This window comes from Ovis aries, chromosome 2 (assembly GCF_016772045.2).
Source record: "Ovis aries strain OAR_USU_Benz2616 breed Rambouillet chromosome 2, ARS-UI_Ramb_v3.0, whole genome shotgun sequence".
In the NCBI taxonomy this organism is placed as follows: domain Eukaryota; kingdom Metazoa; phylum Chordata; class Mammalia; order Artiodactyla; family Bovidae; genus Ovis; species Ovis aries.
Window position 1 is genome coordinate 220,600,013 of NC_056055.1, and position 10,778 is coordinate 220,610,790.

At 48.0% G+C, this 10,778-nt stretch overlaps 1 protein-coding gene across 6 annotated transcripts in view; it reads left to right on the forward strand.

Moving 5' to 3' along the window:
* The window catches only part of PLCD4 (phospholipase C delta 4), a 29,040-nt gene extending 18,424 nt beyond the window's left edge, over positions 1-10,616 (forward strand). For 4 of the 6 annotated variants that reach the window (XM_060411308.1, XM_012146199.4, XM_042244248.2 and 1 more), the window contains 10 exons: positions 1,858-2,059; positions 2,979-3,123; positions 3,934-4,086; positions 5,723-5,890; positions 7,381-7,537; positions 7,870-7,986; positions 8,223-8,395; positions 9,176-9,311; positions 9,640-9,789; positions 9,891-10,616. In XM_060411308.1, coding sequence (XP_060267291.1) covers positions 1,858-2,059; positions 2,979-3,123; positions 3,934-4,086; positions 5,723-5,890; positions 7,381-7,537; positions 7,870-7,986; positions 8,223-8,395; positions 9,176-9,311; positions 9,640-9,789; positions 9,891-9,997 — 1,508 coding nt within the window. In that variant the 3' untranslated portion in view covers positions 9,998-10,616. Of the gene's footprint in view, positions 1-1,857; positions 2,060-2,978; positions 3,124-3,933; positions 4,087-5,722; positions 5,891-7,380; positions 7,538-7,869; positions 7,987-8,222; positions 8,396-9,091; positions 9,312-9,639; positions 9,790-9,890 lie in introns of those variants that run through there. The other 2 variants (XM_042244246.2, XM_027965188.3) reach the window with 2 other exon arrangements.
* The last annotated feature ends 162 nt before the right edge of the window (positions 10,617-10,778 follow it).

Below are 10,778 nucleotides of genomic sequence, written 5' to 3' on the forward strand. Positions count from 1 at the left end.
CTTGGGCTCCAAAATCACTGCAGACAGTGACTGTGTGCGTGTTAAATCATTTCAGTCATGTATAATTCTGTGCAACCCTATGGACTGTAGCCTGCCAGACTCCTCTGTGCATGGAACTCTCCAGGCAAGAATACTGGAGTGGGTTGCCATTTCCTTCTCCAGGGGATCATCTTGACCCAGGGATCAAACCAGGGTCTCTTATGTCTCCTACACTGGCAGGCAGGATCATTACCACTAGCACCACCTGATAGTGACTGCAGCCATGAAATTAAAAGACTCTTGCTCCTTGGAAGGAAAGCTGTGACAAACCTAGACAGCATATTAAAGAGCAGACACTCTCTGCTGACATCAAAGGTCCGTATAGTCAAACCTATGGTTTTTCCAGTAGTCGTGTACGGCTGTGTGAGTTGGACCATAACGAAGGCTGAACACCTTGAAATTGATGCTTTCAAGTTGCAGTGCTGGAGAAGCCTCTTGAAAGTCCCTTGGACAGCAAGAAGATCTAACCAGTCAATCCTAAAGGAAATCAACCCTGAATATTTACTGAAAGGACTGATGCTGAAATTTCAATACTTTGACCACCTGATATGAAGAGCTGACTCATTAGAAAAGACCCTGATGCTGGGAAAGATTAAAGGCAGGAGGAGAAGGGGACAACAGAAGATGAGATGGTTGGATGGCATCACTGACTCAATGGACATGAGTTTGAGCAAACTCTGGCAGATAGTGAAGGACAGGGAAGCCTGGCATGCTGCAGGGTTGCAGAGTCAGACATGACTTAGCAACTGAACAACAACCACAGATGTGACCCTGGGTATGTTACCTAAACTTTCAGGGCAGATTATGTTATGTCCACCTGATTGTGTTGGTGAGAGCATTAAGGGAGATGCTGCATGTTATGTCCTTGACAGAGAGCAATGCTCAAGAAACCCTCAGGCCATAGTAGGCAGTAGCTACACAGCCCAGGGCATAACACGCAGGTACCTTGGTCTTGGGGCTTCCCAGCTGGTGCTAGTGCTGAAGAACGCCTGTGCCAATATAGGAAATGTAAGAGACATAGGTTTGATCCCTGGGTTGGGAAGATCTCCTGGAGGAGGGCTTGGCAACCCTCTCCAGTATTCTTGCCTGAAGAATCTCAAGAACAGAGGAGCCTGGCAGGCTATAGCCCATAGGGTCGCAAAGAGTCTTCAGACGTGAGTGACTTGGCATGCATGCATGCACCTTGGTCTTGTCACTAACAAGTCTTTGACTTTGATCCTCTCTGAGCCTCGGTTGCCCCATCTATGAAATTAGTCCTTTGGACTAAATACTGTGCTGTCCTTCATGGTAACCCTGAGCTCCATGTGACTATTTAAATTTAAATTACAGTCGGCTCTCTGTATCTACAGGTGCCACATCATGGATACAGAGGGTCGACTGTACCATGCGATTCTGTGTTAGGCACTTGAGCGTCCATAGATTTTGGTATCTGCTATGGGGAAGGGGGAAGTCCTGGAGCCAATCTCCTGTGAATACAAAACTGTAATTTAGTTCTGCAGTCACACAGCAACATTTCAAATGCTCGGTAGCTTTATTTATTTAGAGGCTATCGTACTGGGCTGTGCAGACCAGAGAACATTTCCATCACTGTAGAAAGTTCTGTTGGGCAGCACTGGACTAGCATGATCTTAATAATTCCCTTTGTATCTTTACGGTTCTCTGAGGATGGGGATGCTTGAAATGACGGGCTGGAGAGGGCAATTTTGGGGTCTGGAGGCTGGGAGTGGACACCATTTGAAAGGCCGGGCCCTGGAGAGGGGTGGGGTGCTCTGAGCACTACCACTGAGAGCTTCTCACTCTAGCCACTCCACACCGCAGGCAAATTGCGGCATGTGCTAAGCTTGGACGGCTTCCTCGGCTACCTCTGCTCGAAGGACGGAGACATCTTCAATCCAACCTGCCACTCCCTCTACCAGGACATGACTCAACCCCTGAACCACTACTACATCAACTCCTCCCACAACACCTACCTGGTGGGGGACCAGCTTTGCGGCCAGAGCAGCGTGGAGGGATACATACGGTGCTGTGGGGCTGGGGGTGAAGGGGTCCAGTTCATGAGATGGGAAGGTCTGTGGGAAGTTGGAGGGGAATTGTTAGCAGACTGCAGGAACTGAAACGCTGTTATGGGGGGATTTGAGCTGAGGATTCCTGGGTCCCTGAGAGACTTGGAAGAGATATTGAAGACTGGCAGGAGAGTGCTGTGGAAACCCTGTGGGTAAACAGAGCTTCTCTTTCATAGGACATGAAATTACCTTGGCACCAGAGGTCCTGACAGATTTATTCTGAACAAATAAATAAACTCAATGTTAAATGGGAGGCAGTAGGGAAGAGGATTTAAAAACAGAGGTTCTGGAGTCAGACCATTTGAGATGAACTGCTAGCTCCCTCACTTGGTACTCTGAGGTCAAATACTTAACCTCTCTCTGCCTCAGCTTCCCTATCTGAGACACAGAGATGATTACTATTCTGTCTATTCTGTCTGGCTTGTTGTGAGAATTCAATAAGGTAATTTATGTGTCAATAGGTAATAAATGGTACATGCTTTTATTGTGATTAACCATGCATTAGATCAAATAGTCAAGGCATCTTTTAATGCCAGCAGATGAACTAGTCGCTTCAAGTCCAACTTCCCTAGGAAGCCTAGTAAGGAAGTAAAATGTAAATTTACCGAGAGTGTGTCATATAAAGATATACAAGCAGAACACCAGAAGGCATTCTGTGATGGCTCCCTAAGGGCGGATTGTTGAGTAGGGCGGGGTGGAGATCAGTGTGAGCTGCAGGTGTGTCCCAGCAGACGGAGAAGGATCCATGGAGATGTAAATTGACAGTCTTGATGGGTGAGTGCCGGTGAGCACTGTTTTCTCCAGAGAGGGAAGAGGGTCCCTAGGTGAAAGATCACACCTTGACCCCTCCTGTCCCTGGGGGTGGGGTTCTTGCAGGGCCCTGAAGCGGGGGTGCCGCTGTGTGGAGGTGGATATATGGGATGGACCAAGCGGGGAACCTATTGTTTACCACGGACACACCCTGACCTCCCGCATCCCATTCAAAGATGTTGTGGCCGCTATAGGACAGTATGCCTTCCAGGTGGGAGCCTCAGGATGGAAATACTGGTGATTAGCAAGAGGATCTGAAGGAAGAGACTCTGGGTCTGGGGTTGGGGAGGGATGCAGGGGAAAGTAAAAGTATTAGTCACTCAGTTGAGCCCAACTCTTTGTGACCCCATGGACTGTAGCCCAACAGGCTCCTTTATCTATAGTTTCTCCAGGCAAGAACACTAGAGTGGGTATCCATTCCCTTCGCCAGGGGATCTTCCTGACCTAGGTGATGTCAAATGACATATACATAAAAGAGATTTTAATTGTGAAGCATCAGGCAAACATTAAGGGATTATCATGAATAAGTGTTGGATGTGTTACTAGTTAAGTAGTAGTCATAGAAGTAATTGCTAACTGTAATGATTACTTCTAAAAACTTTTGTCACCCACCTGGGAGAGGGCGGAGGAGGAAACAGACAAACTGGTGGGCAGAGCTGGTAGAAAATAGCTATCTGGGGATGAAAGTCTGAAAGCGTAACGTGAACATGACTGGGGCACTGGCTTGGCTTTCCCACTCTAAGCCTGAAAACTCAAAAGTCCCAGAAGGACCTGGGTCAGACCTGGCACAGATCTGAGATTTGGGGTCCCAAGAGTGACTTTTAGATGTGGGGTGCCTAGACCCAGGCAGATCTCCTGGAGGCCTGGCATGGCGTCAGAGGACTTTTGGCAATCAGGGTACTCAGTTGAATAATTGGCAGGGGGTGGGGTGGTGGGGTGGTGGGTGGGGGTGGAGCTGGAGAAGCAAGAAGGTTATAGGCCTCAGAACTCTGGCTCCAGCGTGCCTTCCCCTCCTGACCAGACGTCAGACTATCCAGTCATCTTGTCGCTGGAGAACCATTGCAGCTGGGAGCAGCAGGAAATCATAGTGCGCCATCTGACGGAGATCCTGGGGGATCAGCTACTGATGACAGCCGTGGATGGGCAGCCTCCTACTCAGCTGCCCTCCCCTGAGGTAGGGACCCTGCCCTTCCAGCCCAGGCTTCCCTACCGGCCTTGGCTCTTCCTTCTAGGCCCATCTGTTCCCTTCTTCTCATCCTCAGATGGACCATCTTACTCTTTAATATTCTCAGAGACAACTTTAATTTTTAAAAAATTGAATTCTGGGTGTTCCCATGTGGTCTAGTGGTTATGATTCCAAGCTTTCACTGCCAATCCCTGCTCCAGGAACTGAGATCCTGCAAGCTGAGTGGCATGGCCAAAAGAAATTAAAAAAATCTAATTCAACATAAAATGCCAGATATAGCTTTCTAAATTTAAAACCATTTGTTTACTTTATATTTATTTTTTCAATGGAAGATCTTCATTTTTTTTTCCTGATAGTTCATTATTACAGGCTCTACAAATATAAAGGGAGATTCCCCCACCATAATCTCAACCTCTCCAATAACAGCTGCCAATATTATAGATTTTTTACACACTTATATAGACATATATATGTAAATATGGTCACATTTTTAAAAAATGTGAATGGGATCATCCTTTCTATCCCTTTTATATATATCACAAATATTTTTTCATATATATTTTCTTTTTTAACAGTTCCATAGTATTGTACTTTATGTTACTGACCATAATTTACTCAACCAGTAGGTGGTAAAAATAACCGGAAAATGGTAAACATTTAGGTTGTTTATAATTTTTCATTTGTACATAGAGGTTTGCTCATTTACTCTTTCTTTGAAATGGATTCCTAGAAAAAAAATTGCTGGGCTGAAAACTGCATGTTGACATTTTTGGTTATCATTGTCAAGTTGCCCTCGGGGTGGGGGGTGCAGAAAAAAAAAAAAAATTTCACTCCAACTGAAGGGTGTAAGGGGATGACTACAATTAACTCCAGTAGTGAGATGATTCGTAATGGCAAACATGAAAAAAAAAGTCAAGTTTTTAAAAAACAAAGGTCTGTTTTATTCTTTCAAATTAACTGATATTATTTACAAACTTTTTTATATGAGTTTATAATTTTTATTGATATATAACTTTAAAAATGTTAAAGATATTAATGCTTTAAAAATACTTTTTTGCAGTCTATTCGGGGGGTGGGGGGCGGGGTGGCCACGCTGCACAAATTGCATGACCCAGTTCATAACCAGGGACTGAACCCAGGACACAGCCGTGTGGAGTCCTAACCACTCGACCACCAGGAAACTCCCCTAGCAGTCTATTTTTTCTTTCGTCTTCATAGCCTCTTCTGCTTTACAGGTTTTCAAGCTTTATGTAGTCACCTTTGCCAATCATTTTTTTATGTCTTCTGAGTTTTCAAAGGCTTTCCTACCTTGAGGCTATTCAGAAAGAGTCTCTATCTTCCTCTAATACTCTAATGTTCTTTACATGTAAATTTTGAATTTTTATGTGTCAAATGTGAGGTAGGGGTTCACATGTATTTTTTTCCTTAGAGATGTTACAGGTTGGCTTAACCATAAGAAATCCCTGCTCTATGTATCAAGTAGCCTTTCTGTGGGAACTTCCAACCACTCACTTGCTTCCTTTGCCTTTGAGGTGGTCCCATGAGAGCTGCATAGAAGCTGCACGACCCACAGGAGGGGCCCAGAGCAGACAGGTAGATAGGCCTCTCTGTTTTCGTCCCCTAGGACCTTCGGAGGAAGATTCTTGTGAAGGGAAAGAAGCTAATGCTTGAGGAAGAGGAGGAAGAGCCAGAGGCTGAACTGGAGGCGGAGCAGGAGGCTAAGCTGGACTTGGAGGCCCAGCTGGAGTCTGAGCCCCAGGAGCTGAGCCCTCGCAGTGAGGACAAAAAGAAGGTAGGCCAGGAGGGTGGTCTTTCTGCTCTGGTGTTTGATCAGTCAGTACTACAAGCTAAGACCCCATGTGTGAAGAGACTGGAGCCAGGCAGGGTGGAGAGCCAAGGAGCAAAATGCTCCTTGCCTCCAATGACAAGAGGCATGAGAATCCATACACAGCATCACCATATAGATGTCATATACAGACATATGGCAGTGGCTTTCCAACTTCTTTGTGCTGTGAGATCTTTAATGAAATTCTATATGGAAGCTCAGTACACAAAATAGATATATGCAGAGTCATTCTGGTTAAAGTACCTCTTTGGCTCTCTCCTGGGTCTCCCAGGTGACTTCTGAGACATCTTTGTACTACTTCCCAGTCTCTTTAAATGATACTTCAAAAACCACTGATGTGTGTGTGTATTGTTATATTAGGTAAGTAGGGCTTACTAGAGAAGGCAATGGCAACCTACTTCAGTACTCTTGCCTGGAAAATCCCATGGACAGAGGAGCCTGGAAGGCTGCAGTCCATGGGGTTGCTAAGAGTCAGACAAGACTGAGCGACTTCACTTTCACTTTTCACTTTCCTCCATTGGAGAAGGAAATGGCAACCCACTCCAGTGTTCTTGCCTGGAGAATTCCAGGGAGGGGGGAGCCTGGTGAGCTGCCATCCATGGGGTCGCACAGAGTCAGACACGACTGAAGCGACTTAGCAGCAGCAGCAGCAGGGCTTACTAGAGTGACTGCTATGACCTCAACTAAAGTGGGTTTATTGCTAGAAAGTTTCTTGGAAAAGGTGAGTCTGAAAAGGGACCAGAAATAGCCAAAGAGGAGGAGCATGAAAGGTTGGGGAAGGGGTGCCAATGGTGGGACCATCAAGATCTTGCTTTGAAGTCTGCATTTCTCTCTCTTGTGCACTTGCTTGGCTCAGCTGAATGACTTCTAGCTTATCATCCCGTTCTCTCTGGAGCTGTGTTGTCTCACCTGCTGCCATGCCCAGGGATGGAAATGGGAATTCAGAAAAATCTATAGATGTTACTCTGGGACTCTGACATCATTCCCGGTGTGAGTTCCATGACCATTTGCATACCTTGATGTATCTGGATTCATATACATTTTGATAAAAAATTAATTTGTTTTAAAAGGTGAGAGGTAGTGAGGATGACATCTCTGTTTAGCAATACTAGGTTAAAGACCTGTTACCTGCACAGTAACCCTTTCAGCCCAGAGGCTGAAACCGATCCCTTTAGTATACGTAGACGGCTTTTATTCCCATTCCCATCCTCAGGTTGTGATGTGCCCGCTGTTGTGTCGGCCTTTGTGTTGTCAGATTATGGCCCAGGCTCCTATTTCCAAGCCTGGGCTTCTTCTCCTTCCCAAGCAGGTGAGGCAGGAGGGAGGCAGTGGGCAGAGCCTTAGGTTGGGTGGGGAAGTTCAGATCTTGGCCACTGGCTTCTTCCCTCTCGGATTGCTAATGGCTCAACTCTATCATCCTCTCTCTCCTTTTCCAGAAACCCAAGGCCATCTTGTGTCCAGCCCTCTCTGCCCTGGTTGTCTACTTGAAGGCTGTCACCTTCTACAGCTTCACTCACTCGAGGGAGCACTACCACTTCTATGAAACATCATCTTTCTCTGAAACCAAGGCCAAGAGCCTCATCAAGGAGGCTGGTCAGGACCAAGAGGGAGGGATGGAAATGGGATGGGTAAAGTCAGGTCTGATGGGCAGGAGGATGGGTTCCAAGAAAGAGGATGAGGGAGCAGAGGGACGCACAAGTTAAGGAACCCCCCAGACCAGGTATGGGGACAGGAGGTGAACAGTGGACTCAAGGCTCTAGGGGAAAGACAGCTGGGGGAGATGGTCTGCATGGAGCAGAGACAGTCACAGCCTTAGGAGATGCTGGAGAGAGGAGTGAAGTAGGTGGGCAGGGGCCCTTGGGACCAAGGAAGTAGGAGGGTCCACTCCACCCACTACCATCTCGGTACCCACACCCTCTTTACAGGCGATGAGTTTGTGCAGCACAATACCTGGCAGTTAAGCAGAGTATATCCCAGTGGCCTGAGGACGGATTCATCCAACTACAACCCCCAGGAATTCTGGAATGCAGGCTGCCAGATGGGTGAGAGAGTGGTAGGGACAGGGAAGAGGGAGTGCAAGGGCAATTGATGGGAAGTCATCCCTGGGTGGTAGTGGGGCTAGAGAGTGCTTCAAGGGGAGTGCCGGGCTGAGAAAGACGATCTCCAGTGTTGCCAGCAGCCCTTTTACAGCCAATAACTTCTCAGTCCGGTTTCCCTGAAAGATGGCTGTCTGGCCCCCAAGGTGACTCTTCTCCTATTTTTCTCCTGGGGCCCTCAGTGGCTATGAACATGCAGACAGCCGGGCTGGAGATGGACCTGTGTGATGGGCTCTTCCGCCAGAACGCTGGCTGTGGCTATGTGCTGAAGCCAGACTTCCTGCGCGATGCCCAGAGTTCCTTCCACCCTGAGAGGCCCATCAGCCCTTTCAAAGCCCAGACCCTCATAATCCAGGTATAATGGAAAGAAAAACCACTGGGAAGAAACTGGGATAGCTGAAATAGAGCCTGCGGGGGCAGGGGCGGCTAGGTCTGACAGGAGTGTAACAGAGGGAAAGTTCCTCATGGGGCTGCATGGACTTTGGAGTCAATCGCCTAGGTTCAAACCCATTTACTAGTCATGTAATGTTTGGCAAACTTAACCTTATTCTCCTTACCTGCAAAACTGGGGTAATAATACTGCCTGACGTACAGGACTGTTGAGATTAATCTGTGTGTGTGTGTGTGTGTGTGTGTGTGTGTGTGTGCTCAGTCCGACTCTTTGTGACCCCACGGACTGTGGCCCTCCATGCCCCTCTGTCCATGTAATTTCCCAGGCAAGAATACTGGAGTGGGTTGCCATTTCCTACTCCAGGAGATCTCCCCAGGGATTGAACCCGAGTCTCCTGCACTGGCAGGCAGATTCTTGGCCACTGAGCCACCTGGGAAGCCCCTCGTTAATCTGAAGTGCTGACAACAGTGCCCAGGGCACAGTAAGTGCTATAGAAGGGTTGCTGTCACAACCTTCCCACCTTCAGACCCTACTAAATTTTTACTTGGATGCACTATAAATTGTAGGTGAGGTACTAGAAGAAAATATATTACCCATGAGAATTAGTTTTGCAAACCATAAGCGTATAGTGCAAGGTCCTATGTCTCCCCTTCCCCTCAGCCTTCCTCCTCCCCCCAGGGTGTGAGAGCTGGAGGGGGGCTGGGCTGAGCAGGAACTAGTGAGGTTCCAGAGCCCTGGTTGCAGGTAATCAGTGGTCAGCAACTCCCCAAAGTGGACAACACCAAAGAACAGTCCATTGTGGACCCCTTGGTGAGAGTGGAGATCTTTGGCGTCCGCCCAGACATAACCCGGCAAGAGACCAGCTACGTGGAGAACAATGGTGAGACACTGGGCAGTGCAGGGGAAAGTGGGAGGAGCATGGCTGTGGCTTTCCCACTGCGCAGGTCTCTGTTAAGCACAGTCCATCACCCCTCGTGCCCCCTCCAGGAGAAGCAGTGCAGACAGGACAAAGGATGAGGACTTGGGTCTGAAGCCAGGTCTCTCACTTACAGTGACCTAAGCACACTGCTTATCCACTCAGTTTCCTCACCTGTAAAGTGCTGACTACTCTGAAAATGAAGCAAGAGAACACAGGGCAAACAACTCACCAGCACGGTCAACAATGTCTGTTCCTTCATCCCTTCCCTCACTCACCCTCCCTGGCTCAGGTTTTAATCCATACTGGGGGCAGACACTGTGCTTTCGGATCCTGGTACCTGAACTGGCCCTGCTGCGTTTTGTGGTCAAAGACTATGACTGGAAATCCCGAAACGATTTCATTGGTCAGTACACCCTGCCGTGGAGCTGCATGCAGCAAGGTGAGATGGTCTTCCCTCTCCCGGCCCACACCCCAGCTCTGGCCTGATGCTGATCAGCTCTTCCTGATGCTGTCCTCTCCACCCCTCCAACCACCCCCCAGGTTACCGCCACATACACCTGCTCTCCAAGGATGGCCTCAGCCTTCACCCAGCTTCCATCTTCGTGCACATCTGCACACAGGAAGTGTTAGAGGAGGCTGAATCTTAAGGCAGCCACTTCACAGGTGGAGTGGATTCACTGGCTGTAGATGGTGAGAAAAATGAAAAAAAAAAACAAAAAACAAAAACAAAAACCTGGAAGGATGCTCCAGAAAGCAAACAGTGGTAAAAACCCGAGCTTTGGACTCTGCCGTCTCAGGCACAAAATGACTTGGTCCTTCCTGACAAGCAAATGTAGGACCCAATTTTTCACCTTCTTTCTTTCCCTTTCTTCGTTTTCACAAGTCTCCGGCATCATTCCTGTCGTTTCCCTCTGCAGACTCTACACTGGAATTCCTTCCTTCCTCTGGCTATAGGCTCAACACCATACCCATATCTAGGACAGTCCTTTCCCACCAACTCTGGCTCAAAGGCACATTGCAGCTAGAGATCCAGAGTGGGGCTTGGGGGCGGAGAAACCCAAAACCCAAACCTCCACCCCTAGCTTCCTCAAAGTCCAGAGCCAAGGGAAAGACAAATCGAGCCTCAAGTCTCCCCAGGCAAAGGCTGGGGAAGGAGATCTGATCCCCTGTATTATGACGCTCAACAGAACACTGCATGGCCCAGAGAGTCCCCACTGAACTCCTGCTCACTTCTGCCACCAGTATAAATAGAGCTTCTCTCTCAAATTGGCATGAGTGTGGTCTCTTATTGTTGGGCAAGGAGATATGAGGGTTGGGGGACATTTGGGTAAGACAGGTGGGATAGGAAAAGTGGGAAAACAGGGTTTCCCAGGCCCCCCAGCATTCACTACACAGAAAGGGTAAGAAGTATGACTTCTAAGTGGCAGG